The following is a 16,553-nucleotide window of genomic DNA, read 5'->3' on the forward strand; positions in this document are numbered from 1 at the left end:
CGAATCGAACCACACTCGCAACCGCCGTGCTACACGGTCAGCAGCTTCCCCTCGGAATTCTTGGAAAACTCGCGCTCACGCGGACAGCAACCAAGTGTCAGTCCAACTGTCAACTAATTAATTAAATTTCAATTGAATTCATTATTAGCTGCAGTCAAGCTCCGCGCCAACGACATGCTGTCCCAAAACCATCAAGCCATAGCAATACCTCCAACAGCAACAACGCCACAACCAACAACAACAATGTTAAGCAAACTGCAAGCAAGTAGCCCAACCGCGGCCGCTTGTCTCATACAAAACGACAATGTCGCTGTCGCCGTCGGCAAAGGCAAATGTTAGAAGTATGTATCATAAAACTACGAGTACAGCAACAACACGCGCACAAAAAAAGATTTGAAACAGGCTTGTCAGTGGCTACAAGATAAGCTGTCACACATTACACGAAAAAGTACACAACAACAACGCCAACAACAGTAAAGCGCTAACGCTTAGTAGAAACACTAAAAAATGCCAACAAAATGCGGCAGCAACTACTGTATTTGCCACCGTCGGCATAGAGAGCGACGGCCGAGGCGGCCAACAGCGATAAAACGTCCAAGTATTGGACAACTTCGCTTTAACGACATATCTTGCGGGCCTCAACCCGTTTGAAGGTACAGTGTTTCGGTTATTGGCTGGGAGTATTGATAAAATTGCGGGAATATGAGGACTTCTGAAACTTTTCGAGGTTGGAGTAAGATTGGAGTTGCACCCACCATTGGAGTTTGACACACCTCTCATGATGTCTGTATAGTGGAGACGCAAAATGTCTTGTCACTCCCATGAAGTAATACCTTATCTGGTGGTTCTGTGGGAAAGACTTAAGTTGGGATTAGGTTAGGTTTAGCAGATTAAAGTTCCGCCCTCCAGCTTTCGATGCTTCTCCCTACTACATATAAAAAAAAACAGCTCTCATATTCCAAGACGGGCGTATGAGTCACACTGGATACAATCTGATTTCAATAGTATTTTTGGGATTATTTCTTGAATAGCGGACGCTTCAAGACAGAAAAATTGTTGATCCGAAGGATTTGTGAAAGGTCTTTTGTAACAAAAAAATACTACGAGTTCTGGAAGGCTTTCCGTAGAGAATTTTTCGGCTTTTTTAAAACTATCGCAATTTCAGTAGAAGGAGAGCCTAGTAGTCTTAAGACGTCTCTGAAACTCCTAAGCACACATGAAAGATTTTTTGTAACAAGCAAATACTACGAGTTCTGAGAGGCTTCCCGCGGTGGATTTTTAGATTTAAGAAAGCCGCCTTTTGCAACTTCAGTAGAGTTGAAACTGGGTCGCTTATACAGCAGGAAAATATATGATTGCTTGAAATACGCCTCATGCTCTAATAGGGGATATTACTCATGATCCTCTCTATCAGTATTTTTGGGATATTCCACCTATTTTGACAAGCAAATGAAACGAATTAGGATTTCTTTGTATTTGCGGCCGCTTCAAGATCGAAAAATTGTAGGGCCTGCTAGTTTTGAGAATTCTCTGACATTCCGAGATTTTGTCATAATAAGGAAGTACTTAGAGTTTAAATAGGGAAGCTTTGCCGGATAGGAACTTCTGGTGTTCTAAGCTTTATCGTAACTTCAGTTGAACTGGATTAGCTCGTGATATGCCCCTCTAGCTCCAAAACGGCGGGTAGAGTCAACATGGATATGAACTTATGCCAGAAGAACGAAAAATTGTGCGACCTGCTAGTTCAAAGACAGTTCTGGAGTTTCAAAGGATTCATGAAAGGCTTTTTCGTAATAACAAAAAACGTTAAATTTAGGCAAGACATGTCGGGGATCCAAAAAGGCAGTATGGATAACCTTGGATGCGATTTTTTGCCAGAAGTACGATGGAAGAGCTAGTTCTAAGTCGTCTCTGAAATTTCAAAGGATCTATGAGTGACTTTTTTATAATAAAAAAGTACCTTGAGTTTTGGTAAGACTTGCTGGAGATTTGTTAGAAATTATTCTACTTCAGTATAACAAACTGCTAAAAAGTAAACTATTGAATCGCACTCTCACGCTGACAGCTGAGGTTTGCAAGATAGAAAAGGGCGTCATTTAAACTCCTTCGAGCTAAATTTGGGTCCGCTGTTGCTTCAACAGGTTACTCTTATGGAACTTAGACCTTAAAAATAAGGTCTGTAGAAGATCATAGGTGTCCCTATCCAGGATGTTCAGGTACTTCTTGAAATTGCTTACTAAGTAGCAGTCGTAAACGAGGACATTTTCCAGATTTTGGTCAGCTTTGGATTTAGCTTTTTAATACTTCTGTACTTAATATCTTCCAAAAATATCTCGACCGCTTTTTCAACAAAACTGAGACACTGTGCCACAGCATTAAGCTTAAGCAATGGCAAATCCCAACATATAAACGTGGGTATTTACACGCATAAATCCAAATAGGCGACTCGCGCTCGAGTGGAAACAAATAAATCCAAATCATATCAATTTAATAAGTGAAATTCAATAAAGCCAAAGAAAGGCGGCCCTACATACGCGCACTTCCAAGCAAGAAGAGAGACGGCAGTAAGAAAGCAAATAGGCAATAATATGCCTGACACTAGTCCAAATAGGTTGGCAACAGCAAACGGGCTTCGCGGACCCAACGGCAATAAGTGCTGCAGCATGGCGCGTTGCAGCCACGCTGGGCGCTCTATTGAGGTGCCAGTTGTGCCACCTAATAATGACGCACGGGACGCACGGAAAAAATTGCGTTTGGAATTAACAGGAATAAGTAACAAAAAAGCATTAATCACTGAAACGCTGTAGGCAAGCAAACATACTGACATTTATTTAGATATATGCCAGATGCAACAACGGCTGTTTATATGCGCGTATGATGGCAGCGCATGCGCACACGCCACTCACTTTAGATTAGAAATGATCAGCTGACGTGTGGGGAGACCGGCCGCTAAGCATCATCTCGCTGAGTTGCGGCGCAGGCGTTCGAGGCATCAATGTGGCGGTTAACACCAACTGATTGGCCTGCCTGTCCGACTGTCTACCGTTCTGTCGTTGTCTGTCCGGGCGTATTTACTTTTAGCGCTTTGCCCGCTTTATTCGGCGGAGACTCTTAATAAGAACTGACACATTCGGACAGTGTCTAGTAGATTTGTATTTATGTTTGTATGCCGTATTTTGTCGGCGGTGTTGTAGCGCGTCACATGTCATTACGACAGCGACGTACAAAATATGTGGTTAGAAATAAAGTTTATTTGACAAGCTCGAAATGAGTATTGAGTGCGATCTTCTAGGAAGGTTGGCTGATGTGTTGGGTTCGTCGAATAGCGGCTCAGCCTACTAGCAAGATCGAGAGCTCAACATTGGTATGTTAAGACGCATCTCAAGCAAGACCCAAAGTGGGCTGCAGACGTCGGTTGATGAAAGAATTCAGCAATGATTCATAAGATCTCAAACCAAAGTCGGGAGCTCGGTATTGATATGTCACAGCTCAAAGAAGACGGAAAGAGTGCTGCAGACATCAGTTGATGATAGAATTCGGTAATGATTTATGAGATCTCAAGCCAAAGTCGAGAACTCGATATTCGTATGTTAAGACGGATCTCAAGGAAGATGTAAGTTGGGCTGCAGACGTCAGTTGATGATAGAATTAGGATACGATTCATTAGATCTCAAGCCAAAGTCAAGAGCTCGGCATTGGTACATATGTTAAAACACATCTCAAGGAAGACGCAAAGTGGGCTTCTAATAAAAGCTGTGGCTGCCTTGGTATTGGCCGCCGGTTGAAGCTGTGACAACTAAAGAAGATGCTATGATGTTTGATACAACTTTTCTAGTTGAAAGTTGACTAAAGATTAGTCGTAACTTGTCGTACCCTGACCTCTTGAATAATATAAGACTGAAATTGACGAAAAACAAGGTGAACTACGATTGAAAGAGCGACCGTTTTACAAGTCCTAACCGGTATCTAACCGTTTATAATATACATAAATGACAGTAGTCCGTCTGTTAACAGCATTCAAGAAACCAAAGCCTGACGTAGCAAATAAAATGATTCCGGGGAAAGTCTTTTCGCATGGGCAACGTCAAAAGTCGGCAACTTGCTCCTCTACAGCATGCTTTCTGCATTCAAAAGACGAACCAGGGAAGAACTTGCTTCCACGTTTACCGAAAATCCATGACCTCGCTCCAAATCTCAAAGCAAAATAATAAATTATTTCAATATTAATTTATTCTTTCAACGATCACACGCAAATCAACCGCGTCACACCCACCTTCCCAGCCCACAACAAGCGCTGTTAACTTTTTCCCACTACATATGAAAGAAATAAGTAATAAAAGAGCTGGAAATCAGACAAAAATCCACCGCAGGTGAGCAGGCGGCAAACTGCATTGCGCAGAACCGCACAGTCTCGGCTGCAATTGCCGCGACTCGGATCTAAGTCCGCGCGTGAGTTGTGCGCACGCGCTAGCACCTGTGGCACGGCTGTTGCTGTCGCTGGTCGTTCGGTTTAAGCGTCAGCATTAAGCGCGTGTTTGACATGTCTTTGCGGTTGCGCAGTGCGCGCGGTCATGCGTTAAAACAACGGCAAGCGGACAACCACACATATCTGTGTGTGTGTGTGTGTGTGTGGAGTCAGAAGCCGCGTCCAAAACACCAGGCGATTACGCATTTCGATTTCGTTTTTGTAGAGATTACACGTTTTTGCCTTCCTTCTCGCCGTTTTTACTTTTCTCTTATTGTTAACTTGGCTTGGGCAGCGGCGCGCTGATGAATGTCTGTATGTAGCTGCGTGTGTACTTTTTAATTGGATTAATCCATCCATCAAAATTGTGTACATTTAAATGCGATTGCATTAGTGTCACACTTTTGCGCATTGAACGGAAAGGTGTTTGTATTTTGAGCTTTAAGAAATTCAGCTGTGGAATGAAGTGACGGGAAGTTCATAAAATTTGTTGTGCAAAATGGAGAAGAAATATGTAAAATAAGAAACTAATGTAGAATGCGGCATACCAACCTGTTTTCGCGCCACTAAAGCTGTATCTTAACCGTGGACTGGGCTCGCTTAAGCCCACTGAACCGCCGTTCTCGATGCCACCAAGCACCCTTCAAGCCCACTAGAGTGTATTGAGATGCCGGTGTGACTCCTAAACAGTCTCACCGCTTCCGACAACTGATTTCTTACCGAGTGTGGATTCCCTAACCCTCACCCCTGTCTCTTAACCGTGGATTGGGATCGCTTGAGCCGACTGAACCGCCGTCCTCGACGCCTTACAGCCCACTCGAGTGTGCTGAGATGCTGCTCACACTCCTATACAGTCTGACTGCCACTGCGCCGAGGAATAATTTTTGCTGCTATGCGGCAGTCCGACTTCAAATTTCTAGCTGCCGTCACCTGCTTTCTACCGGGGCTTTTAGTGTTGCCTGTGGTGTCCAACCGACATTTAAGACTCCTACTCCCGCCTACCTACATTTCACGCTGGCAGACTTCTGCGAACTGACTTACACTACCTAGTCGGCTGCCGCGCATTCAAAAGGGAACAGTTTTTCGCTGCTTGTCAGGTAGGTTCCAATCTACCTTCCAACCACATCGGTTTTAGGTTTTTGCTGTTATTATGTATGATATTGCGTTCTCACTCAGGGTCATGTTCCAATTCTCAGAAGGTAGTTGCTTTTAATAGTCCCAAGGTTGTTCCTGTTAAGAGGCCAATGCGAGGGTTGACGTACGAGCTTAAGGAGCAATGCGTTCAGAGCAGACAGTGAAAAGAGGGTTTGGTCTTAAACTGCCTGCATCATCAACTCAATAATGACGCGACGCAACGTACTTCGAGGCTTGTCAGGGTTTTAACGGCCTTCAGCCGTCAGCCATGTCGCAGGGTGTTGCTTCTACATACTCAGTTGACAATATATCTCTACCATCGGTCTAGCGTTCAAACAAATCCAAAAGCGTCACTTCTGAAATCATAATCCGAGTCGATATCCGAGGTTAGCTCAGGTCGAAGTATATATCAAAACAGTAGGAGAACAAACCAACAATTAACAATTATACATACACTGGTATATTGCTGAGTTTGGTATATATACTTGTATATATATACATATGTGCATTACCTGTGTAACAGATTAAATCAAAGAATCAAAAACTATCAACAAATTTACTAAAATCAGCAATTAACGGTTATGCTAACGGTTATAACGCTTTAAAAAGCAATTTACGCTGCTATGCAGCCTCACCTTTGTGACTAACGGTCAATATCAAGGATTGCAACGAATCTGGCGATTTCGCTGGCAATTGCTCAAAATTGCTACACCTACAGCTTCTCGATGTTTAACGAGGTTGCATTTAAGCAGTATTTCCACTTACGTCTTTTTTATTGTAAACTAGCAATTATTAGTAATTTCGGTAGTTTATGGAAATATTGGTTTTGGTCTTTGTTAACGGAAAACGAAGCTAAGAGCAGAAATCAATTCGTACTGCAATCAGTGGCGTTGATTCTTTGAATTTTCTGTTTTTTGTTCTAAAAATTTCTTTATAATTATTGTAAAATTTTTAATTAACCGGAAACGGATGACAAAATCAAAAAAATAATAAATAAAAGGTTCCGTTTTGTTTGGAGGGAAAATTCGTAATACATATATACATATTTTCTAACTCTTTACGTGACTTTTCTAATAAAAATATTCAGCAGACTTGATATGATATCTTATCTGTAATAAAATATAGTATACATATAATTATAATACTTAAACGATTAGAAGACGGGTAGACATTTAAAACTGCATAACTGTTTTGTTTTGTTTTTCCTTTTTTTTTTGGAAGCATCTCTTTTGACCACTGCTCCGCAGCTGAAACTTTCCAACTTTGTTTCTGTCAAGTTCGACGTTGACGTTTAAATTTACTTTAAGTTTGACAACAATTGCCGGAAGTTGGCAATACTGTCCAACTACATTTACTTGTGTAAACTACGAAATTCCCTTTGCTACGCTGTGTGTATTGCGAAAAGCAATAACAAAATGAATTTGCAAAGATTAAAGTGAAGGAATAAGAGAATTATAAGATTTTCAGGACTAAAGTGAAAAGAAAGAAAAAAATAAAGAGAAAGAACTATAACAAGAAATGAGTTAAAAGATTAGAAAAATTAAAATGGAAAAAGAAAATAACTAACAAACAGCTGATGCTAACTAAAGAAGACTTGTAGAAATTTAAATATCATAAATATTTTTATTTTATTTTAATAATAGTATATAAAAGAGCCTTGTATAAAAGATAATATTGTTAATTCTATGCCGCCCAGGAATCATACTTGGACTGTTATGTTCAGTCCTTTGTGAAGACAGACAAAAAGCAACTCCTGTAGTGGGCTAACATACAGTTACAAGAGGTCGGCAAACAAGCCTGAACCTATCACAGAACTGTCTAGCTGCTTTTTTTTTATATTTTCCCGACTTCACTTGGATCTGTAAGTACGTGAAGAAGATGTTGAGATGATTCTATCTCATATTCTTCCAAACAGCTGATGCAACTGACATGTGATAAAAGATCTAGAGAGTTTTTCGCTCTCAGCAAGGATTTTAACTATACACTCCACGATTGGAATTCATGCAATAAGTTCAATCTTACCTACAACCTTTGAAAGGTGGACTTTACTGAAAGCAAATAGCTTTCAGGACCTCTTCCTATTCATCTTCATCCGGCAGGTTCTTGCCACTGCACGTTTGCTGGTACTAACGCTTCCTGAGCTGGTTTGAGTCGCAACAGTCCATTAATAAACCACATTAAGCCAAAGGAGCTCCTACCCGTTCCTACGCCGCAGTTATTGAGACTGAAGTACCTGTCCTAGCAAGCTCATCAGCCTTACAGTTTTCTACATTATCGCTACAGACAGTCTCTCAAACCAGTCTAATCATAAAATATACTTCCAAAGTCAGAAAGATTGAAAGTGGAATTAATGGAAAGTTCACAATAGTAAACTCATACACCAACCAGCCCCGCAAGTATTGATTCATCCATAAAAAACCTCACCGCTCCTCTCCTCCAGCGACGATATATACATACACATTTATAGTTCATCAAATATTATTTTTAGCTCTTAATTAAAAACGAAAACTTGAATTATGTATGGGTTATATATGCTTTCAACTAGAATCCAACAAGTCTATTATTTATTATGAAATAAACAAAGCTAATCAAAGAAAAGAAGACAAAGAGCATTCCGATAGAAGCTTAAATAGGGCTTATGTAAAATGGTATTCATATTGATTTATTTGTGAGAAAAACAGGAGCTTACATAAATTTATACGAAGAGCAAAAAATACATGTTTATATATAATATGTAGGTTTATCCATATATTTGCTTAAATGTAAGTGACACATGAATTTAATTTACTTTGAAATTTCGGTGAGTTTTTTGGGTATATTTAGTATGCTTTGCTTGACTGTAGTGCAAAATTGCTCATTTTTTGGTTGAATTAAGCGACAATTTTTTAATTGAAAAAAAACTCATTAATAAAATAAAGCGCCATTGATAAACGTAACTTAACTTAACTTAACTTGACTTAACTTAACTTAACTTAACATAACTTGACTCAATTTAACTAAATTTAAATTAAAACTTAAACTTAAACTTAACTTGACTTAACTTAACTTAACTTAACTTGACTTAACTTAGCGTAACATAACTTAGCTGAACTTGACTTAACTTGACTTAACTTAACTTAACTTAACTTGACTTAACTTAACTAAACTTAACTTAACCTAACTTGACTTAACTTAACTAAACTTAACTTAACCTAACTTGACTTAACTTAACTTAACTTAACTTGACTTAACTTAACTTAACTTAACTTAACTTAACTTAACTTAACTTAACTTAACCTAACTTGACTTAACCTAACTTGACTTAACTTAACTTAACTTAACTTAACTTAACTTAACTTAACTTAACTTAACTTAACTTAACTTGACTTGACTCAATTTAACTTCAAGTTCAACTGAAACTTAAACTTGAACTTAAACTTAAAATTAAATTTAAATTAAAACTTAAATTTAAACTTAACTTAGACTTAAACTTGAACTCAACTGAGTTCATAGAAGAGAATTTTTATGAAATTATACGCTGAAAATTAATATTAATAGTCATTTCAACTGATGCATATACTCAATACAACTAATTACATACATATATCCCAGTTGTCTACAATTGTAAATACATATTTTCTATTGTTCATACAAACTCTAAGTCCCCGACTTTTTAATTAAAAAAATATTTTCAACATCTCTACTTTCAGGAGGGTTTCACCGATCCGCCATCCACATCGTCCATCAGTCGTCTATTGCGAGGTAATGATCGTACCAGTGAAGACGGACGCAAGGATTATAGTATACACGGCATTTTAGGTGGTAAGTGATATGTAGCAGAAAGGAATTTGTAGCTCAATAGAAAGCAAATTGAAATGCACAACGGCAAAGTGGGCAGAACAAATCAAAGATCATAAAATTTACAAAAAAAAAAACTAAAAACGGTAACCAAAAAACGAGAAAAGTTAGCGGTGCAAGCAAGCGCCGCTTAACCAACTATCGCTTGATCTCTCCATCAATGCCGCGCTGGTCCAATTAAGAGAAATTGACGTACAAATTTCACCACGGCTTTAATGTGACACATTAAGCGACAAATTAGTTGCTACTAAGTAGTCGGCCGACCTTTCGTCTGGCTTGCATGGTAGCCGCAAGTAACCAAGCATTTGTTAAAGTCATCGATTGGAAATGAAAGAGTTGCCGCCGCCGCCGCCAATAAGACCAACTAATGAACGGTTGACAGTTAGTCACCCCTGCCGTGCGGCAAGTCCACTAACGCGCTACTACTATGAAGTTAGTTAATGTGGCCCCAAGAAGCGACAGCAGCAAAACACTTGCCACACTCACTCGCATTTTTACAGACAGCATTTTCGTCTACTCATCGTGTCTGTGTTGACTGTGTTGACTGTGTTGAACGATCGGCTTTCGATTTTCTTCTATGTATATAATTGTACAGGTTGAAAAGATTACCGAAAATTACAGATCATTTATTTGATAATTTGAAAATCATCATCAAATCATTTGTTGGACTCAAATCAACCAACTGATTTTATTTGGCGGCATTTTCACTTTGATCCGACTTAGTAGGCAAGCGTACGAGCGAGCGAGCGAGAGACGAAGCAATCCAACTAACCAAGTATACCACGAATACATTCGTGCGTGTGTCGTTTGCCTTTCGTTCTAACGATCGTTTGATTGTTGCTCGCATTAGAGGGCGCAAGAGTTCACAACTCTTCATAATTGTCGATCAATGTTACTTACAAATACAAATAATGTACGAGTATTACAATAGATCGTCGCTGTGATAACGATCTTGATATTAAGCTTGTTGTACGACAGCGAGTAATAGCAATATGACGAAGATTACATCAAAGCAGGCCTAGGCCTGTTGAAAGTTGAAAATGTATAGTGGAGCAAAAGAACAAGAGGCAATGTGTTGACGATGACACCTGAAAATCAAAATCATTAAACGCGTTCGGCATCAAAAGATCGGCGATGTGTCGGCGTATTTTTTTTCGTTTTTAATTTTCATCTTCTTTTTGTTTATTTTGGGTAGGCTTGTGTTTTTTAATCACTGAAAGTAATAGCTAATAAGTAGAAATCTTCGCCAGACTAACAGGTTCTTGGGACAGAATAAGATTTTCTTATTTAAAGGGTGCCAAAAGATCGTTTTGGGTTAAGAAGTTGGAAGTGTTTAGAATTTATAATTAGAACTAGCATTATACGAAAGCTTTTTAAGACGATAAACAGTCGTCTCATTCGCGACTTGACTTGTAGATAATTCCGTCCTCCACTCCGTTGGAAAGACTTGGTGGAACAGGACTTGACGCGCTGTTGTTAACTCTGTATTGGTCTTGAAATACTATTCCTCGGCCTAAGTTTTGTAATAAGTCATATGATACTTGGTCCAAATCTGGAGTATAAAGCTCCCTTTTGATCGTTCCCAGCAGACATGGTATCACATATGTATGCCTCGCATTCATCTAAAGAGGCTACTACTTCAGTCAACTCGTCTGCTTTTTGTTACCGTAAATGGTATGAGAAAATCCAGTGACCGGGAACCCAAATTAAGGACATGTGGAGTTGACCTGCCAGTGAGCATAAGGCCTTTCTACAGTTTGGTAGCTTTCTGTATCCTTCCTTACTTACCTTCATCGTAATGCAATAGAGCACAACAGGTCCTCTCTATACCTAGTACTTCTGCTCGGAGATGCTGGCTGAGTTTGATAGTCGGATAAAGAGAGAAAGAGAGAGAGATAGAAGGATATTTCGAGATCAACCGAGAGTATATAATCGCCCCTACACCGCATTATATTTGGGACTCGTCGGTATAGATAGAGTCTCTATCATCCTCTCCTACTAAAACCTCTTCTCTATTCAGGTCTAGAGAGTATTCTCACCCAAAGTGGTCACTTTTATCTAACCTTGGGGGAATACTGTTTGATTTTATTAGGTTTAGTCGGTTCCGGATGACGATTTCGTATTCAAACCATCTAATTCCTGTGGTCTAAGAGCAAAACTTGTTGCTACTTTCCGAGTAAAGACGTCTGTAGACAAGAGTATATTGAGCGCATTAGTCGGACATGACTTGATAGAACCGATAATCCCTGTACAGAGTGCTCGCTGTAATAGTTTTTTAGTACGTGCAATGAGTTTACCAACGAAAATTTCGACTTCGTCAAAGTATTATCAACATATTCTTATTGGGCGACAGTATCGGGTCCATAGATCTATTTCGAAGTACTCTCCGTAAATTTCGTATTAAAGAAATGTTAGTACACTCATAATATACTATTTCCCACGACATTCGGGTCAAAGTAACCGTTTGGACCCGGAATTTTGACCGGTAAAAGACGGTCAACTCTACACTTTTCCTCGAAATTACTTCAGGAATGTTTTTTGCCGCTACAAAAACAACAGGATATGATTCCTAGGGTATCAGAATTGGGTATATTCGTTTTTAAGAATTTTTCGGGAGTCCGTTTTAGATTTTTATGAAGAGGGTGCTTCAATCAGTTTTTGGTTATAGCAAATAAAACTACACAAGATCTTTTGGCAGCAGCTAGGATCGAAACAGCTTGGTTAAATCATTTTTAATGCTTCCATAAAACTAAACCTACAAATTGAAACACCCTTTATTTGCATACTGACTGCCATATGCAGCCTACACGTTTCACAGATTCTCGTGAGTCGAGAAGCTACAAACTGTTCCTCGAAATGCTACACCGGCTAATCACTAAATATGCAAAGTCATGCGATAAATGTTCCAGTAAAGAGGAAATAAATATGTGTGAGGGAAAACCTAAAGCAATATCGAACATGCGAGCAAAGCAGATTGGACAAAAGTAGGAAGAGCTGTCTGAGTCCGACTTAGACGACGTTGGCTTGAGTAGAAAATTATGTTTGTAGTGAAAATGCGATCGTTTAAATAATTTGTTGAGAAATTATACAAATAAGCAATGGCAATAAAATTAATTATTTTAGTAGCTTCAACTTCATCTCTGCAACTGGACATTTCTTCAAATAAAAAAACGGAATGTGGTAGCCGTTATGTGTGAGTCATAAAAGTAAAGGTAATGCTATGGGATAAGATTTTCTTCAATTGAGTAGAATCGGCTTAACCTTTGATCTCTTACAAATGCACCAGAGCGGCAAGATATCAAAGATCAGGTGAGAATAGAGCCGCACTTACAACAAACACTTTGACAGCAACTGTTGCATTTTTTATTGTTTTTTGTTGAAAAAGTCAAACCTAATGAACCGCAACGCTTATAAACAAATAAACAAGTGAATATGCCCTGCTTTGCTGTTTTTTTTGCCAAAAGAGAGTGTCACGAATTGGCAAAAATATGCAACAAAGGCTGATGAACAACGCCGCAAGGCTTGAGCACAGAGCACACTGTTGTTGTACGCATAAACTGTTAGTTGTGCCGGCAAAATGCAGTTACATACAAACACGACGGCAGCGAAAGTTGACTTCAGGGTCGGCATTGGCTCTGCCTGCCTGTTTATTGTGACACAGCCGGACAGGATAATAGGCAGCGGCTTATTGATGTCCTGTGACAATGAGAGAGAAAATATCAATGAAGGCGCAGCGCAAATGAGCAAAAAAACATCGGACAATTGATCTGTTTATGACTTTGCATCAATGAGTTGCGTATAAACTGGCATTGTGTGGCGTATTTGTAAGCCTTGGCAGGACATTTGCGTAATTTTATTCATTGATTTTTATAAAAATAATAACAATAACAAGGTTCGACCTGACTGTCAAGTGCCTTGCTATAATGTTATGATCGATGCGTGATTAGTGTCTAAAAACTGTGGAGTTAATATTTTTGAGGCTTTTAAAATTTGTTCAACTCAGTGTGGTAATGAGCGCGGCGTCCTTTGAAGCGGTCATAGATCTGATTAGTTTCCGGAGGAGTGACATACATAAGAGGATCATATGGAAAATCTACTATAGATCAGATTTCTGCTATGCGTCAAATCTTGAAAAAGGCCCGCAAAAAGTGGGTCGACATACACCACCTTTGACAGCACGAAACCGCCTTTATATATATATACCGCTATATCTGAACTTGGTATTCACGTAAAGCAAATACGGCTGTGTACCTGTCAGCGGATGTTGAGCAACACCAAAAGTCCGTCAGGACCGGAGGGGACTTTTTCGAGCCGTTCGATACCAAAGAAAGAGAAAATAATATGAGCTGCGGAGCTAAATGGAGACGGTACAATCTTCTATAAGAGTGTTCAGCTGCTGGCATACGCCGTTGATATTATTGAATCAAGAGATTCGCTGGTCATATTGTCCGGATAGAAGAAAACACTCCAGCTTTGAGGGTTCTCAGAACCGGCCGGTGGAAGTCGAGGAAAAGGAAGATCTCCACTCCGTTGCAGAGATCAGGTGGAGAAGGAACTGGATACATCTATTGGTATCTAGGCCAGTAAAGAAGAAGAAGAAGTTTGAGTGTGTGTGCGATTCCGATAAATGGCCAGCTACTTGTGGAGGACCGGAAAGAGATCTTAAAAACTAAGTGAATAATTCGCATTAACACTGACAAACAGTTGGATTGCTAAATCGATATGTATATGTATATGTATATACGTACGAGATCTAGCAAAAGGCTAAAAGATAACCAAATTTTGGGGCCAGTATTCACCTACATGGGATTACCGTCCAGTGCTTATAAAACTCTGAGAAAAGTCACTAAGGCTTTGAGCAAAGAAGTATCAATAATTTTTGGTATATAGCCACGAGCTAGCTGGATGACGGCACAGAAGAGTAGTACAGCCATCTTTTGGAAGATCTCCATTAACTGTAGTTCAGACTACAAAAACGCTCTAGCATCTTTCAAGCGGAGGTGGCTGCCATCAAAGTAGCTCTAAAGTTAAGTCTTTTTCAGATACGTTTGACATTAGCAAAAGCATCAATCTTTTTCCACATTCGACTTGTATGGATGGCCGGTCACAGCGAAATCGACAGAAACTGCAACGCCGTTGTCTTTGCTAGAAAGAAAACCCTTACTATATTTCATCCGTTTGAAAGTGAGTTGGTTGTCCGATGTTCTCTGGTGCAGCGTTGGACCTATGGAGCTTGGCAGTTGCTGGTAAACAACTAAAACTTGTGCGACTGCGAGATACTTCTGGTTCAAAGTGAGACGCTACATGTTCTCCGTACTACTTCCACTTAGTAAAGCCAATCTCGCCGTTGTTTTGACTGGACACTGTCTAATACATACACAGGTTGTACAATTAAATATTTTATAGGACGCTTTTTGTCCGCCTTCTACCTGCTGGGCTGAGAATGAAATATCTCGGTAGACACTACTTTGGAATGTAGCTTGGTTTGAGTACCTTGACTGATTTCCACCCTTTGTATCTAATATATTACGGCTATACCAAGAGATGTGGGTTTAAATAAAGCTTCAGCTCAATTGAGAAAATTAGTTGGTAAATGTCTAGCTCACTAGAAAAAGCCAAAGAGTTATTAAATCTCACAGATAACTTCATATTTAATTAAATAACTTCTACGCCTGTACATCATCCACGTGAACGAATTATCATCCCTGCTAAATTTATATAAATTTATATAAAAATATTTAGTAATAGAAACTTCCCCCAATCAACAACCTCAATCCAAACGCCAGCCAAACACTAATAACACAATTAAAAGTTTAACAAAATTTTGCCACAAAAAAGAATAATACAATAATTCCGAACAGTTTCTTAATTTCTCAACTTTAAAAGCACTACCCCCACATTTAAATCCCCACCCCATTAAGTAAAGCTCTGCTACTTTTCAATTATTCCAACGCACCCGCGGCCAAAACTACTTACGAGTACACTTAACCACCCGCTTGGCGACCCCGAACCACTCTTGGCAACACGAAAATGGCGGCAAAATGTTTTTATTGTTTCATTATTTACGTTGCCAAAAAAGTTTGGCTTGTAACTTGCTCGATGGCGGCTGCTTTTTAATAGCCGAACCACATTCACATTGCCTTATCAACGAAACATGAAACCCACCAAATAACAACAACAAAGTGGGAAATAATTACAAAATGACATTGCGAACAATAATGCGAACGCAGCAAACAAGTGGTCGCCGCCACCGGCGAATTGACGACAATGGCAGTGGACAGCCCACCGCCGAAAGCCGACAGCCGCCAGCAAGCAGCAACTGGTAACCAGTGAGCGAGCAACAAGCAGCGGCAGGCAACGCTGTCAGCTTGCCAAACATGTTATGGAGGCTTTGGTGGCTTTGGTGTCGGTTGTTGGGCGTTGGGTGTGGGGGGCAAACGTCAGCATGCTGCTCGCTGTGTGTAACAGCGGGAAGCAGATGGCAGCTGGCAATGTGAAAAAGCATACAATGGACTCATGCGGGTTAAGTGAAGTGTAATAAGGTGGCCAGCATGAAAAAATCTAGGATGCAGATTTATGAGAATTTTTAAAAACTTGCGATTGCTGAGCTTTCATACTTCGTAAGCTTTTGAAGTAAGGTACCGTGATGTAAAGAATGTAAGAAGGAATTTTCTACTTATCGAGCAGAATCTGAAAAGCAATGCGATATAATAGTAAAAAGTTTGTTAAAAATATTTCACTAAGCTTTCATTTTCCAAAAGCTTTAAAATTATATTCAGGCATAAAATAAGTAGGTGTAGATTGTGACGAAGTATATTGATTGAGAAATGTTTAGAAATAATAAATGGATTATTAACGTGACGTTCATAAAAAAAAAAGAATATTTGTGATCTTTTGTTATTACTGTGCTTTCACTTTCTGTAAGGTTTGGAAATAATATTCCGAAATTTTGTTGAATATTTCTTTTTATTAATTAAAAAACAATATTAATATCTTAAAAAATTTAAAATATTAATTTTTGGATATATTTTATAAACTTTTTGGGAAAAAATTTGATAATTTTGGATTATTTGCTGAAAAAAATTTTGGAAAAAGTTTTAAAAAATGTTTTTTACGC

At 39.2% G+C, this 16,553-nt stretch overlaps 1 protein-coding gene across 2 annotated transcripts in view; it reads left to right on the forward strand.

The window, feature by feature from the left end:
• LOC105228479 (protein gooseberry-neuro) overlaps positions 1-16,553 on the forward strand; it is a 74,627-nt gene that overhangs the window by 34,489 nt on the left and 23,585 nt on the right. For both annotated transcript variants that reach the window (XM_049453609.1, XM_049453608.1), the window contains one exon: positions 9,289-9,400. In XM_049453609.1, coding sequence (XP_049309566.1) covers positions 9,289-9,400 — 112 coding nt within the window. The remainder of the gene's footprint in view (positions 1-9,288; positions 9,401-16,553) is intronic.

The sequence above is a fragment of the Bactrocera dorsalis genome, chromosome 3 (assembly GCF_023373825.1).
Source record: "Bactrocera dorsalis isolate Fly_Bdor chromosome 3, ASM2337382v1, whole genome shotgun sequence".
Classification (NCBI taxonomy): domain Eukaryota; kingdom Metazoa; phylum Arthropoda; class Insecta; order Diptera; family Tephritidae; genus Bactrocera; species Bactrocera dorsalis.